At 40.1% G+C, this 18,081-nt stretch overlaps 2 protein-coding genes across 6 annotated transcripts in view; one reads left to right on the top strand and one right to left on the bottom strand.

The window, feature by feature from the left end:
• si:dkey-172j4.3 (diacylglycerol kinase eta) overlaps nt 1-10,239 on the top strand; it is an 82,048-nt gene extending 71,809 nt beyond the window's left edge. For all 5 annotated transcript variants that reach the window (XM_051075734.1, XM_051075733.1, XM_018674088.2 and 2 more), the window contains 7 exons: nt 43-177; nt 888-1,051; nt 3,458-3,563; nt 4,006-4,095; nt 4,931-5,059; nt 5,159-5,273; nt 6,280-10,239. In XM_051075734.1, the coding sequence (XP_050931691.1) occupies nt 43-177; nt 888-1,051; nt 3,458-3,563; nt 4,006-4,095; nt 4,931-5,059; nt 5,159-5,273; nt 6,280-6,332 (792 nt within the window). In that variant the 3' untranslated portion in view covers nt 6,333-10,239. The remainder of the gene's footprint in view (nt 1-42; nt 178-887; nt 1,052-3,457; nt 3,564-4,005; nt 4,096-4,930; nt 5,060-5,158; nt 5,274-6,279) is intronic.
• A 690-nt stretch (nt 10,240-10,929) lies between these two features.
• zgc:92429 (uncharacterized protein LOC445063 homolog) lies at nt 10,930-16,547 on the bottom strand. The gene is made up of 11 exons (XM_018674091.2): nt 16,259-16,547; nt 15,345-15,394; nt 14,677-14,733; nt 14,355-14,509; nt 14,021-14,124; nt 13,689-13,741; nt 13,088-13,158; nt 12,546-12,648; nt 12,032-12,151; nt 11,842-11,904; nt 10,930-11,700 (listed from the first exon to the last, which is right to left on the bottom strand). Exons 1-11 carry the CDS (start codon nt 16,320-16,322, stop codon nt 11,269-11,271), a joined length of 1,272 nt encoding a protein of 423 aa, XP_018529607.1. The 5' UTR covers nt 16,323-16,547; the 3' UTR covers nt 10,930-11,268.
• Between the last annotated feature and the right edge of the window lie 1,534 nt (nt 16,548-18,081).

The following is an 18,081-nucleotide window of genomic DNA, read 5'->3' as shown; positions in this document are numbered from 1 at the left end:
AACAATCTGACAAGTGCTGTTTTCTGCTCTGTTGCGCCTCAGTGCCGTCAGGTCAAGATCACCATCCTGGGGGAGGAGGGGGTTCCTGTGCAGGTGGACGGAGAGGCGTGGATCCAGCCGCCCGGTATCGTCAAGATCGTCCACAAGAACCGGGCACAGATGCTCACCAGAGACAGGGTAAAATTCAACTCGAATATGAATTATCTGCTGTGTAATATAGTCTGAAAAAATTGAAGATTTTTACCATTTATTCAGTAAAAAACAGCCTTATTTGGTTTTTACAGTATTAAAATGTGTGTGTGTATGTGTTGTGTCCGCTATTTGCGTATGAAAAACAACAGCGCTATGCTTCCTTTCATAAATATTGCAGCCGAAAATCCACTCTCAGCTCCCCGGCTTCAGCTCTCTGCCCATGTTGTTGACTCTTTCTATTTTGGGATTTCTTAAATCACATTCATACCCACTGTGTTTGTTCTCTCTTCACGCTGCTCAAACCTTTAAGAGCTCTCTTGAGCCAAGCACATTTGGGCAGTTTGTTTCCATGGTTTCATCTCCTTAAGTACTGCAGAGAGAGAAAGGAGATGTTGGCTCACTGGTTTTATTCTCCTTAAAAGTGGCTTTTACTCAGTCAAATGGTGTCAGTGAAGTTTAAGGTGAGCCCTGCTGGATGCTTGGCTGAGACATGATTATCACCAAGTTGTTAAATCATCCACAGATGTGATTAAACATATTTTTCTTTCCCGTGTTCTGTTACGCCAGATTTACGGATAAAAAGATTGTTTTTCCTCTTGTATACCCGACCAGACGTTTCTTCCATGATGTGCTTGTCTCAGCGTTGAAGAGGACCAAAAACTTCTCCGTCTCTCTATCTCTCTTTGTGCGACCAGGCGTTCGAGAGCACCCTGAAGTCGTGGGAGGACAAGAGGAAGATCGACAGCTACCGCGCCACCAGGCCCCGCCTCAACTCCCAGCAGTCCATGGAGTACCTGACCGAGGAGGAGTGCGCTCAGGTTCAGCAGCTGGGCATGGTGGCCGACACACTCATCAACAAGTAAGAAACACCGCACATGTTCTGTGGTGTCGGCAGTGTGATGTTTGAAGTCTTGTTCAAAGACATTTTGACAGCAAAAAAACAAGTTATCCTCACTTTACTGATGTTTCAGCAAGTTAAATATTTTAAAGTTAGAAAAGTTGGAAGGCAGATCTCTAAAACAGGAGGTAAACTTGATTAATTTTCTAAATTAATTGAGGTATTGTTTCAAAACATGATGGGACAGAAGTGAGTACAGCCCCTGCAGCAAACTGACAATAACAATAAGCCTTTCTTCAAATGTTAACACACTGTTACCAAGCTTAAAATATGCAACACTAATTGTGGCATGTGCAAAATGTCAGTACTTAGTAACCGTTTCTTTTAGCAGATATCACAGTTGGCAGACACTTTCTGTAGCCAGCTAAGCTCTGCAGCACTTTCTCTTCTTGATTTAGAGATTTTCACCCACTCTTTTTGCGGACCACTTCAAGTTCTGAGATATTTTTAAGCCGTCTTACTCATACAGCATGTTTCAGGTCTACCCACAGATTTTCAGTGGTGTTCAAGTCAGCAGACTGTGAGGGCTGTTCCGTTCCTTGAAGTCGTTCGTGATGGATTTTGAGGTCTTTGGATCGTTGTCCTGTTGTAGCAGAAAGCCTCTTGTCAGATTCAGTTTTTTGGACGACTTATCCATGCAGTGTTTCCTGTGCCTGTGGCTGCCACATGACCCCAAAGAATAACATTAGCTCCCCTGTGCTCAACAGTTGGCAAGGTGTTCTTTTCATCAAATCCTGCTCCTTTTGTTTTTCAATTTTAACTTCATCTGTCCGCAGCACTCATTCCCAAAATGACCCTGACTTATCCAGATGTTGCTTTCCGTACTTCAGACGTAGACTTTTGTGATTCAGTGGCAGGTAAGGTTTCCTTCTGATGGCTCTTCCATGTAGATCCTGTTAGTGCATCAGTCGTAGAGCAGTGCAACACCACCCCTGCGTCAGATGAACCACTAGTGTGGCTAGATGTGTAGATTTTCATGTATGTAGATTAGTGTGTAGATTTGTTCAAGCTAAAAGTGCTTTGATAACTTTTTGTAGACTCCCTTGCTTTGTAGGCATCAGGCTAATTTTTTAATGTCAGTTTGCTGCATGACATTTTCCCAGGGGGTGTCCAAACCTTTGCATCCATCTGTATATCTACCATAAATAGAATATCGTTCCAGCTCCCTTCAAAATTTCTTACCTCCACAGTATGTTCTTTTACAGTAAACACAAAAGTACATACGCTTCCTGTTTGATGATCTGCATCTATTTGTATTAAGAAGATAAAGGGGTCAGAGGGGTTCTTGATCTACATTTTGGGATTCCTTTAACCCACTGCAATTAGCTTGCTTATTTGTTAAGTTTTTCTCTGCTGCACTGATGAGCCATTTTCTTTTTCTTTTTTCGCACTTACAAACCATTTCTGTCCCTCTGCTTCTTCTCAGTTTGTCTGGTTTGTTACGATCTTTTCAGAGCTCATTTCCCTTTTCAGGATGATGAATATTTTAATTACATTTGCAAACTTGTCTCTCAAGTTGAGAAGTAGTCATAAAGGGGCTTCCCCGTGGCTGGGGAAAGGAAATGGAGAGAGATTTGATATGGGGATTTTGAGAGCTCAATAAAAGGCAAGCGTGGTGTAATTTCCACCTTCTGACGTTTCCTGAAGACTAAAATATGAAGTTTCAGTGAAAGCAAAACAAAAAGTCGCTTTGACACAACTTGGAGACGTTTGTTTAGAAGGAAGATGGACAGATTGGTATAGTCTTAACTTACAGTGGTTTAGGCTTTTCTAAATTTCTACGACTTTATTAAACAAGACAAGGTAAAAACCAAGTGTACAGGTTGGACCATGTATGGACATGTTGTTGCGTTCGTTGATTGGGTTGGTCATGTTTCAGGCATGAAGAATGATGATTGGTTAGAGTTGTGGTAAGAAGATCAGGGTAAGCCAATCAGAGGAGGGGAACAACGTCACTGAAACTGTTCACCTCAAATCATTTTGACAGAGCAACAGCCAGTGGGACAAGTCCAACAGATGGCAAACCAACGGTGTAACATAATCACTCACTCACTCAGTCACGAATATTTGCATCTGTAGAGCTGGCCCCGATGTTACGGTCCAACCAGCAACAAAGATGTATTGTTAACTAATAAAGCCTTTTCACTTGTGAAATTTAGTCATTTAGTGGTCAAAAGTTTTGAATCCAAACATCTACAAATTGAACCCGGAGGAGGTACTATACTCAGAGAAAGGAACCAGGCTTTTGTCCCATCAACAGGCAGAGATAACTTGTTGGAATAATCACCATAATTATGCCCTTTCAGCATGCTGAAATAATAATTACAGCTCTTCAAAGTCTATGATTTCCTCCCTCGTCCTCCCCAGGATTCGTGAGGCAGCCAAGACCCACAAGCTGGTGGAGCAGGAGCTGGCTCACGCCGTCAACGCCACCGCCCTCGTGCTTACTGAGGCCAAACTGTCCAACTCTGAGGTAAGACACCGAGGGGGGGAGGGGGACAGACGGACGGACAGATGGCTGATTTGACTGACAAAATGGAGAAGTAAAAGTGTGCAGATTTTCAGCAATACGCTTGGGTCTCATTTCAATTCATAGGCAGTTAGTTTTGCAGCCTGTTAATCTGAAATACATCAGCAACTTCACTTCAAGGGCGCAGCAGGCTGCCCAGCCTGATTGTGGTGTGGTGTGTTCAAAATTGAATAAATTATATAAAGAAAACTAGCAATGAATAAAGCAAATGAAATGTTTATAATAACTTAATTGTTCTGGTATTTTTAGATTTGATCACTTGGACCTTAAACATTGTGGTACATCATCTGTACCCTAAACTTTAGGCCATTTATTCCACATTTTATTAGTGGACATCTTTGGCTTTTATGACGAAAAATCAAGTTATTAAATTGTGTATTTTCAGGGTCTAAGTCGCAGCACAGCTGTGGAAATCGTCAACAGCAGTAAAGTTCTCCAGGCTGAGACCAAGATGCTGCTCGATGGAAAACTACTGGTACAACTCTACAATTTCTTCCGTGTCTTCTCTGTTGTTTTCTTTGTTTTCCTTGTCTATTCTCTCTCTCTCTCCACTATCTGTTTCTCCGTCTCCACTGAAGCCATTCAACCCTGCAGGCCCCACATCTCAGTTTCTGTTTTCTATCGTCTTTGTTCAGGTTTTGTTTGCTATAGCTTTATTTACTCAGTAAGGAAATTTACCTTCTCAGGTGGTAGCCCTTTGTGCAGAAGAGCAAATCTCCCTTCCTGTCCTGCTCTTATCTGCTGCTATGTGCTTTTCTTTTTTTTATCTTCCTCATTTTGAAATGTTTATATCTTGTCGATAGATGTTCAACTCTTCTCAGACTTTATTAATTGAACTAAACTTTCACTGATTTTATCTTAAACACTAAATAAAGAACAAATAGTTATTTTGCTTCCCCAAACTTACTTGCAATGAGAGAGATGAGATTAAATGATTAGACACAGATAAATAGCAAAATATGCAAATTACTTTTAGTTTGAAAGAATTTGCAATATGCCCCAACTGCTGATGGATTTACAAGTTAACAGATGTTTACTGTTTACACATCTGTGAATTTTCACATTATACACAAGGTGTCAAAATGTACATTGTATTAAGATGCCAGAAAAACAGAGCAGATGTTTTGGTAATTTTCAGATTTACAGATGGAACATGTTTTCAAAAAATGTCTCCGGGCAAGATATTATACATTTTATCTGTCTACGTGATAAAACATTATACCTGTAAACTGCAACTGTGTAATAACCTCCTCAGAAATTTTCTACAGTATTAAACCAAAACTCCTTCTCCTCCTCTGCCTCCTCCTCAGTCGGAGTCTCTAGAGGAAGAGGAGCTTCGGTCGACTCTGAACAGCCTCAGCGCCGAGCTTCACAAGCTGGACGACATCCACTGGATCTGCCCGCTCATGCAGTGCTCTGAGGAGGTGGGGAGGGAAATGGTATGTATCTGTTTTGGTTTTTTCTATTGTATTTGTCTCAAAATGCGAATACCTTATCATCCGTTTCAATGTTCCAAATGATGTTGGCATCTTTCACAGGACTCGGTGAGAAGCAGCAGTAAGAGCAGCAGCAGTATGAAGCTGAAGATTATACCCAAGGGGAAGAAGGAGAGAGAGAAGCTCCACAAGCAGAAATCCAACAGCTCTCTCTCAGGTAAAAGAGTGTGATGCAGCTTTTTTCGGCGCTTCAAAACCACAGTATGCAAAATCCCCCGAGTTACAGTTGTCAACATGGGGATGTTCAAGCCAGTTTGCGGGATCAGAGTAAGAGCTGATCCAAGCATTTGCTGATGAAGCTATGTAGAGTCTGATTGCTCTGTGTGCTGGGTAATCATGCCTCAGAGCCTTAGAATGACAATGTGACACAGTTCAGCTAAAGGATCGGGATTGGGCCCGATCCAGACATTTGTTGACAGAGTGGTAAGAGCTACATGGAGCCTGATCCATTGCTGTGTGTGGAGTGGATGCTGCACATTAGTTTTCTGTGTACAGAGGGAGACTGTTTTTCATATTTAGGGATGTTCTGATCCAATTGTCTGGATTGGGATCACAGCCGATCCAGTGATTTATGATTGATATTGGCTATATAGAGCCTGATGTTGTTCCAGTCCTGTGTTATAATCATGTCAGCGGTCCATAAATACTCTGTGTGTTGAGCAATAATACCTCAGATCCATGGGATGCAAACCATATAGGTGCTCTTTACAGAAAACTAGAAAGTATGGTTCAGCAGGATCGGGATTAGGCCCGATCCAGGCCTTTATTAATGAATTGGTAAGAGTTATATATTGTTTTTCTGTTTGTTGTCGGTACGTCAGTTGCCAAAACTTGTCACTATGTGACATGAAAATCTAAAACTGGTACTATCCCAAAACACCAACATAGCAGGCAGGTGAACCTTAAAGTTCATTAAACAGTGGCAGGCAGCAGTTTCCATTAATTGTGCTTCTCTGAGTAACAATATTAATGAACTTTGAAAGCGCACCAATTCTAGAAGAAGTAGGCAGCCATCTTGGTGTTAATCCATTCATTTTGGAGAGACATTGGGAATATCTCTGTCATCTTTTTTTGATGTATTTGTATTATATATCTCTATTTTTTGTTGTTAGCAAAGAAACATCGACACACAATTAGTCATTTTTATTCTTTCTGTTCTGCAGGAGCTTGGGATATCAAAGGTGGGGTTGGTGAGGCAGACTCCTCGGGCAATTGACCTGCATGAAGTGCTTTATTACTGCCCCCATTACCCTGAAAAGGGGTGAGGAGCACCCCTCCTGTTCTCCTCTCCTCTAACCACGACGCCCAGAGGCTTGACAGAGGTGTGAGGAAGAAAAGGAAAACCATCTTCCCAACTTTTATGCTATTTCCTCCCTGTTTTCCTTCTTCTCTTTTTTTCTGCGAACAGGGAGGATTTTTTTTCTTGTTTTTATTTAATATTTTGAAGGGGCTTGTCTTTGCATCGCTTCACCATTGGCGTTCTGCTTTTGGTTCCGTTTACCTGCTTTGAGCTAGGAAGTGGGTGTGATTGCAAATCAAACAGTGGACAAGGGAGACGTGGAACGACTGCGTTCTTCTCGCAAACTTTTTTTTTTTTTTTTGGACAAAGAAATGTGTTTACGTGGTGCTCTCCTTGCATGTTGAGTGCAGCCATCTTATTTTATATCTGTTATTATTAGTTGTTACAATATTTTAATTTTTTCTCTCTCTAACTTTAGTCGTTTTATTTCAGAACTTACGAATCCTTTAGACCTTGATTTTTCTTGAGACTTTCTAAGAGTATTTATTTCTTGTTGCTACTGCCATGAGAACTCCAACGGCAACAAATCAACAAAATGAACAAACTGAAACATCTCAACCTTATCGTCTACTGAACTGGAGAATCTTAAATGTTGCAAAAAATATACTGAGGAATGTACTTGTGTGGACTTGTATTAACCTGTGAATAATGATAATGTTAAATGATAAATCATATATGATTTCACAAAGGTTCTATTGTTGTGGTTCAAAGTGGTTCTTAATAGGCTGTTGTGTGACTTGTGTGGTCTGAGGCTATGCAGCTGTGCTGCAAAAATAATGTTCTTTATGATGAGTCATTTCATCTGGATTTCAGCCTTGTAGGATTTTAAAGTATGGTACATCACTTGATTATTATCTAGCTCTAAAATTTGACTTATGTGGGAGTCATTTTTTCACTTCTTTTTTTTTTTTTTTTTTTTGGAGAACCATTTCAAGGTACAGTACCAGATGAAGTGACTCAATAAGTCTGATATTTTTGGCAGTGAACGATGAGGGTGTTTACAGAAGGAGGAAGCATCAAGGACACATTAACAAAACATTACAGCTACTCAGCATATTACTCCTACTTTGCCATACTCTTGATTGTATATGTAATATAAGAATAAGAGTCAGTGGATATTTGATTTTGCCTTGTCTGTGGTTAAAAGCTATTATTATCATTATTATTACAAATATATATCTATTTTTTTGTATATCTTATTTTCCCAATGGTAACCTGTGAAGCTGTCCTGGCTTTGCTGCTTCCCCCTGACAAACTCCTTGGCCACTGTGCATATAATCAAAGCCAATTAATGCTGTTCTGTGTGTCCCTGCATGCATACTTAGCCTTCCTTCGCCTCACAGTGGGAGCTGAAGTTGCCTCATAATAGTGAAGTTTAGCCTTTTTGTTACAACCAGTGGCATTTGTGAGTATTTCTCTTTGTTTTAACCTGCTTGTCGCTTCAGATTGTTGGAGTTTAACTGCGAGAGAACATTGGAGAAATATTTTAGCCTCAAAAAAAACAAAAAAACAAAAAAAAACAAAACATAAATGTCAGACACTTTGCTGTGTTGTCCAAACTTCATGAGAGTGTGTGCTTTACACCTTTTCTGCCCACAGAATTCTCCAAGCAGGTTATAACAAACAGCAAGACTTGTTTTGGCCTAGTTACAATCAAAAGAAGTGCTCAAAATAATCTTGGATACATGTGCTGCTGTTTGGACATGGCTAAAACACTGACGTTTACGACTTCTTGAGACAATTTCTACCCAGGTTTTACAGTAATGATCCTTTAAGGAATACACTAGTATTTTCGGAAATCACTATTTGCTGTATTTCCTCAAGACAGACGAGAAGAGAATAAGGCTCCAGTTTGTGAGCCAACTGCTTGTTAAACCATATTATCTTTTACTGCAGGTCTTAAGTATACACATACAGTAAATAAGACAACTTTTTGTGGTTGAAAGGCACCTTTGACTGAGCTTGGCTAGCTGCTTTCAATGCTCATGTCATAAGCTAGGCTAAACAGGTCTTGAAGCTAACTGTGTTCTGAATGGACAGAGATTCATTTTACAGTTCTTCTTATGTCAGCAAAAATGTGAATTATTGTCAGAGTATTAATTTAAAAGTTTTAATTGCTAGGATGTAATAATGTTCGCCAGTCACAATTAGACCTGGGTCAAATAGTAGTTTTGAATGTTTGTTAATGGTGCGGAGTTAGCTACGTGATCTAAACTCTGCGATAAACTGAAAAACCACAGAGTAGTATTTTGTTTAATCATACACAACCTCTAATGTTGATTTATAAGATGCAGCTCCGCCATTTTCAAAACTACAAAACATTAACATTGTCAGAAATGTTCTTTGACTCGGGTCTTATTTTCAGATTTGATATTATTACGTCCATGAGCAAGGTTGTAAACTTGTAAAGGATCTTTTCTGTGTTCTCCCCTTTCACGTTAAGGGTTGGCTCTTGATTTTCCCAATTATTTCCACATTTATCAAACTAATCCCAAGCTAACCCTTGACGGGGCGGAGTTACTGTGAGGCGTTGTAGATGTTCAGATCTGGTAGGATTGTGCTACTGTATCCATAGTGTGCCAGCTATATGCTCTACACCTTAGAGGCTTTAGTAGTGTCGTGCCAAGTTTGTACTGAGTTCAGTGGGTTACGAGACATACAAGGTATGTGTGTAAGGTTGTGAGAATGAGTGAGCTAACTGCGCTTCAGATGCGAAAGTTGTTGTATGTCGTACATTTCAAAGTTTACTGTATCTTGCCTTGCACTTTACAAAGACGCAAACTTAATGGGGGAAAAAAAGACATTTTTGTGTACGTGTGCGTGTGTTTACGATTTCGAGTGTTTACGAGTTTTTTTTTATTGATTAATGACAAAATCTTTTATTTATGAAAAATGTATACGGACAAAAGTGTGTTGATAAAATGTAATATATCTAACCAAACCATAAAAGAATGATAAATATATAGAGATATATACACAAATGTTTATTACATCAGTGGTTGTACAATTACTCCCACAGCAGCTTGAGACCTCCCATTTAACACCAATGTTATTCACATGTGATTATGTGTCATTCCACTGCCACAGCAATGTCTTTGAAATGTATGTCCAATGTCACACCAATTGGTATTGAAATAGTTTTCTATCTAAATTAACCAATGTTAAAGTTATTCTAACTTTAAGCCAAAGTTATTGAAATTCTCCAATGTTATTACAGACTATTAATGAATCGTTTACACAAAAAAAGATGTCATGTACAGCTTGTGTTTACTTGGGTGACATTTTTTGTGTATCACCTTTGGTTTGATTAGCATTTGTTGTACTGAAAATGAACATAAGAATGTTGTGGAAGCCATTTTAAGATAAAACTAGTTGCCTATGTTTGATGGTATGTTAACCAATGATTTCATAGTTTTTTTCCTTCTTCTTCTTTTTAAAATGTCATGTCACTTTTTTTTTGTTATAATATTTTTTGTCAATTTTTTTCAAGCTGTAAAAATGTCATTTTGGACTGAAACTTTCTCAAGGAGTTGCAATGGGGCTGAGAGAAATAATGACAGCTAAGAAAAATGAAAGGAACCAAACACTCCACCATGTTTGTGCAACAGTTTTCCATAGACAACATTTGTGAACGCACCCTCCACCCCCACCCCCAATCTGAACAGCCTATATATCGAGACTGTGCGCAATGCTGGAAGCCAGACTAGATGTTGCACGACCTTGTACGTTGCGAGGTGTTTTATTGTGTTATCGTGTGCAGTGTGTAACAAAGACAAAGTCAGCGCAAACCTTTCGGAGATTAAATGAAATATTGAAGTGTGAAGCTTGTGTCATGTGTTGATGTTCATACTTACTTCAAGATCAAACCTCAGGATACGTTTACCTCTCAGTCTGTGATGTCCAGTGAATTTCAGGTGTTTAAATTTTACTTTTTTGCTCTGCTTGTATTCAGCTTTCGTTTGCCTTGCAGGTGGATAGAGATGTAAAGGCTTCAGTATGCTTCAATCGAACAAAGTCTGACTCCGTCAAAAGGTAAAAGTATTCTTAGTTGTTTCTGAATGGCCACACTCAAAGAAACTCTGGCTTGTTTTGCAAATTTTTGTAGTCTTTTTTTGTAGTCGCTTTAAACATTAACCTACTCTGTCCTCTATCAATTGTTCTTTGCTTGTAGTAAAGCCGTGCAGTGAGTAATACATGGAGTAGGCGTGTTTTCAGATGTACAACAGGCTCATAATAATGATAACAATGTGTGGAAATACAATTTCAGCATGACTCATATACTAAAAGCTAATCCGACCTAAACTGTTTTGTTTACAGCAGTGGCATGTAACACCAGTGGATTTTCGAATGATTTATCAGGCTTTTAAATGAATCATTAATCTTAATCTTTCTGATTTAAATGCAGGGGATCTGTGATGAATAACAAGTCTTTAAACCACTGACCATTTATCTCTGTTGATTTTAGCTGCCAGTCAGGAAATGTTTTAGCTGTGGACAGAAATTTAGACGTAGAAACAGACATAGAAAAAGTCTTTATTTGTTGTATTGAAGTTGCATCCAGTGGTGTCTGAGTATGTTCACATTTGAGGACAAAGACATCACTATGTCAAGCATTATATTAAATAAATATAAGGATCCAGTGTGTATGTCAACCAAATATCTAACTGACTGCTTCAAGAGAATCAACCTCTTATATTTCCTCTGGAGGACCTCCAAAGTTAGAAAGTGGTTGTACAAAACATGGAGTTGGAAATTAATTGTTTCCAAAGTACAACTTTGGTTTGTCTCATTACAAAAATTTAATTCAATCAATTATTTTTTTCAACCAAATAAGATTTGATCATCACCTCGTTTACTCAAGATCGGGCATGTCTTCATATCCTTCTGCCTCCTCCTGCCTTCTCTGCTCCTCTAGCTTCTTCTTCTCCTCCTCCGCCTTCTTCCTCTCCTCCATCGCTCTCTTCATCTCCTCCTCCACTTCCTTTCTCTGTAAATTCTGCTTCTCTTCCTCTGTCTTCATCTGCTCATCTCTGTCCTGGTTCTGCTTTTTATTCTCCGGCGTGTCGTAGGCCCACTCCTCGTCCGAGTCGCTGATGTCGTCGTCGTCGATGTCCCAGTCTTGCTGGTAAGACTCGTTCTCGGTGAAGGAGTCCTCCACGGGCTCTGGCTCCGGCTTGTAGTTGGGGTCCTCCAGTTTGCCCCAGGCCACCTGGTCGGCCTTACACAGGGAGATCTCCACTTTGGACGGGACCATGTTGACCGAGCACTTTTTGACATTGATCACCTGAGGAGGGTCAGAAGAGAAAAAAGGTAAGAAGATTTTCTATATGGAAAATTATGCCAGTGGGATGAGCTTTTTACAGTTGTTCATAAAGTTTCTGTTGTTTGAAGACACGAAACGATCATTGATTCTTTTGGCACTCACCCCCCACAGGTGGAATTCTCTCTTGAAAATCTTATTGTTCTCAAACTGGATCTGACATGAGAGCTGCAGAAAAGATGGAAGGAGTTTAGTATCATGTTTAATGCATAAATGTGCATATTCTCCACTTCTATTATTCTTTCTTCTATGCTACTTAAATGATCTGTACACATGTGTTTAAGGCTATACTCACCACTGTCCGGTTGACCTCTATGCAGGACAATTCAGGGTATGCGTTCTTGGCGTAAATCGTCACAACGACACTATTCCCAGTCTGGTGCCAATCATGTCGACACGCCACCTTCTTCTTGTCCTGTAAACACACACACAAATACAGTCAGTCACAAAGAAATACACCAGTTATACCAGTACTGGTCGCAACAGAACAACAGTTGATTTATTTTCACATAAAATCTGCTTTATTTTCTCGCACTTCAGCTTGTGTGTTTGGTTGTTTTATGATCAAAAAGCACATAAAAGTTGCAAAGAACAAGTGAGCTGTACACACCAATCCTCATTCAAAAAAGGGGTGATTTTAAATGTTAAGGCTGTGTTGTTGCCCTTGTTATTTCTATTATTATTTCAGAGATACTTTCTCAACTTCTAAGGCCATTTCCCACCAACTCTCCTGCCGTCTTTGAACCAGTCTCTGGTGTCCTCCCTGCCATTCGTGTTGGATTCTCCCCTCAGGTGGTGTATGTACGTACCTGTTTTGGGATCCAGCGGTGTTTCCCTGTGGTGCAGCCCTTCTGGTCGAGGAAAGCGTTGAAGTCTATTGTCTTTATGCAGCAGCAGCTCCAGTACTTGTACCTAAATAAAAAATTTAGTTTGTCACAGTTGTGTCTTTTAGGAAATGGGTTACATCAAGTTGTACAAATTCAACATGCAGCAGTTGGAGAAAATGAAAGGATATGATCAAAGTGCTTTCCTGAGATTCAGATTCTTTTAAATAACTTCTTACGTCTCTATTTCTAATGCTGCAGATTTGTTTTGGATTACTGATCTTTAATTAATTGTTTGATCTCTTCTTTTTATATTTTAGCTTTTATGTTTCTTGCTTCGTTTACGTGGCCTTCAGTTTTGTTTTGTTTACACTCCTCCTGTGCAGAAACCGTCTAATTATGGTTCAAAAAGATAGTTATGCAAATAGAGATTGTAATTATTGTTTTGTAGATTATGCGTGATGCCTTTGCAAAGAACTGGGAACATGCAGCAGTAATTTTTAAGTCTGTTTGTGTTTGTTTCTTACCCCTCGTGGAAGACGGGTGCACCGGGGTGGTGGGTGCAGACTTCCATGTCTGTCTCTGGGCCTTGATAGACCTAAAAACAATGGAAGTGATCACAGTGCATAGATGAGCTGATCAACAATGTTCAATAGATTATAGTTTCTCTTGATGCCTCTGATCATCAGTCACATCCTAAGGTAAGTGCGTGTTTGTTTGGCTGCAGTGTTCAGGGCTCAACCTCAGGGAAGAAACAGGGTCAAAATAGCTTTCAGATAAATTTAGTACAATATTTAACATAAAATGGAGCTAACAGCACCTCAAAGTCATATTTAAGTACATTACTTGAGTAAATGTAATGATTTATGGTTGTTTTGGGACCTAAAACTCAAAGTCACGGAGCCAGAAAAGGTTGAAAAAATGACTTGGTGTAGTAATGGGTCGTGTTGTTGCCATCATCGTCCACTAGATGGAGCCATTAAAAAGCTTTACAAGTAGAGGAATCAGTGAGTGGTTGGGTGTGTGTGTGTGTGTGTGTGTGTGCTTCTGGTGGTGTGTGGATGATGAATTTGTTAACCTTTGCTGATGTGAGAGAGTCGATATTTTGAGCCAAACAAAGATACTCACTGTTTTGCATCCTGTGTTCTTGCATCTTGTCCCAGGCATGACCATCTGACTCTCTGTTAGAACACAGACAATAGATGCAGACATGTAGACAAATAAACTCACATGAGCAGCAACACAAATGAATACAAAGATTTTTTTAAATCAGGCTAATTTTTTTTGCAATTTGACTGTTTAGCTCTGAATATTTCAACCTATTTTCAATGTAAATCAACTAATAAAACTGAGATATGTTCAAGAACAGCAAAAAAAAAATGCAAGAAAAATATCTTGCAGCAGTTTGGTTTTGAATGAAAACAGTCCTCACACACACAAAAACACACACACACACTGACCTTTCTGCTCTTTCTCTGTTTTCTGACTGATTTCCAGTTTCTCCAGCACCTGAGCCAGCGACGCTGACACTTTCGGGGGCAGCTTGGTCATGGGCTCGTCTGAGCTGCGCACACAAAAACACATGTTTGTGTTGACACGGGTGTTGGGAAATGGACTGCAGACCGACTCCTGTTTATTCCAGGAACATTGACCTCATCCTGACCTCTGTGAATTAATGTGTATACAGAAGCGGCTGCATGCACGGGAGTTGCAAGGTATGTGTACTTCCAGTTATCTTATGCAAATTTTTTACAGAAAGATTAAATGAGAGCTGAATGTAAATGAAACACAAACCTGGGTCTCTCTTTCTGCAGTTTCTCTGCAGATTTGGGTCCCTGGTAGATTATCTCCTGGCCGTTGGTGTGTTTGATGTCCCCCTTATTTGATGTCACCTCCGGCCGCAGAGGCTCCTGGGGCTTCTCGTTGCTGTGGCGCCCGCGGGTGCAGCCCTGTTCAGAACAAGAGAGGTCAGGTCAGTCTGGTTGAAGCAGGAAAATCTGCACAGGGACTGAAACTTCATTTATTTATTTAATTCATGCAGTAAGCTCGCTCTCCTCGCCTCCTTCCTGCACCATAACAAACCACAGATTAGGGTGTTTGACCCTGAGCTCTTTACCTTGATGGAGAGAAACTCTGAGAAGTCTGTCGTCCTTTTCTTACAGCAGGACCAGCCCTGCAGAAAGACACAACAAACACATGACTTTTTTATGCAGAGAAATAAAAGTATTGTTTATTTGTTTCTATGCTGAGGCAGGTGAATCTAACTAACAGGTCACTATGAAACTTCCTGAGCTGATTACTTACATCAAGGTTTTAAATTCTTGTTTTATTTTGTTGCCATGTTAAAGTCAAAGTTTTCTACTGAGGGAATTTTCGTTATTTCTCTTTTTGACTCTATAAATACGAAAATACTGTCAACAGCCATAAATAAGAGGTATTTTCACTGTCTATTCGATGTAAAATGGGATGTAAATCAGATTATGAATCATATATGAACATGCCTGTTTGTAAAAAACCTTCACAACATAAACAGGAATAAATCTGAAGTCAGATTTCTGTCTCAGAGTACGAGAAAAAACTCACTTTGAGAAAACAGCTTGTAAAGATTTGTATGGTAATTGAAATCTACAGATGCAAACAGACTAAGTGAAGTAAAATAAACACCTCAATGTGCATTTTGGATGTTTTTCTTTCCACCAGTCTGAAAGGAGACATGCTAAGGAAGCAAAACAGCCCAAAATCTGAAAATTGACAAAAAACAAAACACTGTTTATTTGTTTTTACCTTCAGAGCATCGTGGAAGATGGGGACTCCAGGGTGGAAGCGGCAGGAATCTGTTGGAGGCAAGAGAGGACACTTGTCAGTCTGTATATAGACACGCAGTCAGCTGGGTGCACCAGCTGTTCACAGGGGTCACCGGAGCTGAGAGGTAGCATGTGGGTCCCATAAAAGGAAGCCGGTTGCCGGAGAGATAGCTGTCTGGTCCGGTCGTCCTCTGCAGGGACACGTGGCTCTCCATGCACGCTAGGCTAACTCAGACACACACACAGCACACACAGCACATACGACAATGATACAACTTTTTTCGATGTCATGCAATCCAACACTTTGTTTATCCAGAGTAAATCCAGCCTATAAATCTAATTTGTAATGTATGTGTTGATTTTGTGCTTGGTTTTTACATTTAACTTGCAAATTAAGGTGAAAAAACACAAGGAAATCTGGTCATATGACCATATTTTCAAAATAAAAGGGGGCGTTAATACAATCTGCTCTTTTAGTGGTGGTTAGTGGCTTTGGAAAAGATGCCCAGGATTAATTTGTGGTAGCCAAATTAACTTAAAAGTAAATGTAGTTGTAATTTCAGCTAGCAGGTGATGTAACTTTAAAATATTACAGGTTTCTAATGTGCTCTGTTTGCTCAGAAGTTAAGAAAAGGACCAAACCTGAAGACTAGTGTAAACATGGAGGGAAAAAGAGAAAATTAAAAGTCATCTGAGAGAAATTAAAGCAAATCTGTGACCCACAACTACACAAAAACAACATTAAATGCTGAATTTCAGGGTTTTTTCTCCACACTCTGTATCCAGACAGACTTCCACTGAGGATTCATTTCCAAACAATATTAAAACAAATAAGTCTGAGAGTATAATTTAATTCAGAAGGTGCAGATAGAGGAACAGGCAGCAGGATCTCACCGTCCTTGTTCTTGTCAGCCTCATACTTCTGTCCACAGCCTTTATTGTAGCAGAGCAGCGCCATGTCGGCCTCGCTGGTTCCTCTTCTTCACTCTACAGTCGCTATTTGTTTGACTCCTGTTCAGATATCTACCTCCGAGCTGGCCGCCTCTCCCGGTCTTAACGCTGTGGTCAGAAATCCAGAAGTTTCTCCAGGACAGGAGGAGAGGAGAGATCCAGAAGGAGCAGAAAGAGAGAGAAGGGGGTCTCTCTGGTTTGGGCCTGGCTGAATGAAAGATAAAAATAGCTTCTCACCTCCCTCCTCTCTCTCTCTACACCCCCCAGTCTAAATTTACAGCTGTCAAAACTTATCTGAAAGTGGTGGTGGTGGAGGGGGGTGACATTCCTCCTGCTGAGCGTCGGCTGTCACAAACAGGCCCTGCTATGGCCCATCAGCTGCCACAATAGAACTGACAACCTGTGGATTTCTGTCGCTCTCACTGCAGACTGGACAGATCCTGGACCTGTTTCTCAGCAGCAGTCGCTTCAGATATTTAACCAGCAAAAGATGCTGAAAGACAGTTTTAATTGCAGCATGGGGAGCAGAAAAAAATGGAAATTTAATCAACATTTTTAGGGGAAAAACTTGATGAGGAGAAAATATGTTTCACGGAGTAGAACCAGATCAATACTAGAACATTACACCTATATGGGACTGTTCATTCCAGTGCCGTCTGCATTAATCTGCTATATAACAGCCTCCATTATTCCATTATTCTAGAAAGATTTTCCATCTGATTTTTTAATTAAAATTTTAGAAGTTAAGAAAACACATTTTTATTAGATTACCTGTATGATATGTTAAAAGTTTAAACAACGTTTAAAAGGCCAACTAAAAATAATGTAATAAATAAATAAATATCCAATCTCTGTCACTCATGGATGTTTCTTTAGAGGCACCATTTCCAGTTCATAAAATAAATTCATGATCGTACCCTAACTTCCCCGGATGTATTTTTAAGACCAATCAGAGGCAGTTGCTAGGCGGAACAGAGTCATCTGTCCAATTGGCGTTTTTTTCTGCCGTTGGCTTGCGTGTGTCGTCATTGACACACCTTCTGGGCGGAGCGAAGAGAGGCGGAAGTCGGAAAACATATTCAAACCGAGGTTTGGCTCGTTGCTCCTGTTTGTCACTGCTATGAGAAAATGACCGAATAAACGTTGATTACCGAAGAAGCCTGGATGCTAAAACAAACATCCCAACTGATTTTTTGCCGAACACGAGTGAGGCTGGACGTTGAATTCACCTGCGGTAAGGTAAGGCTAAGAAGCGAACTAACTAGCGTTAGCATTTGCGTTAGCGGCGAGCATTAGCATTAGCCTACTCTTAAAATGACATCTTCAGAACCTAGATCCATCTTCTGTCGTTTTTTTTATCGTGTAGGTAAGAGTGTGTTTGTGTTTCCGTGACTGAGGTCTCCCTGACATGAGTTGTGGACCTCCAACCTGGACGGGCTTTTTAATCTTTTTAAAATCCCTGTTGTATTTGTTTGCAGTTACATAGCAGGCATTTTCATCTCCTTGTAACTTTGTGTTCCACCCTGATCATATTAACTTAGTTTATAGCGGTGTTTGTCGCCGTTGTGTGTCTGTGGTCATTTTGTATTATATTGCGTCTGTACCTGGCTTCTTTACACCTGGATGTCAGCGATAGCATTAGGGACGAGCGTTAGCATTAGCCTTATTTTACACTGGGCTTTTTCCTTTTGTGTCGTCGTTTTTATTTGCGTGGGTTAAAGTGTTTGTTTCGGTGACTAAAGCGTCTCTGGTATGAGTTGTGGGCA

Source organism: Lates calcarifer, linkage group LG14 (genome assembly GCF_001640805.2).
Source record: "Lates calcarifer isolate ASB-BC8 linkage group LG14, TLL_Latcal_v3, whole genome shotgun sequence".
Taxonomy (NCBI): domain Eukaryota; kingdom Metazoa; phylum Chordata; class Actinopteri; family Centropomidae; genus Lates; species Lates calcarifer.
The sequence above is the reverse complement of the archived record's forward strand: the minus strand, read 5'-3'. Positions and strand labels throughout refer to the sequence as shown.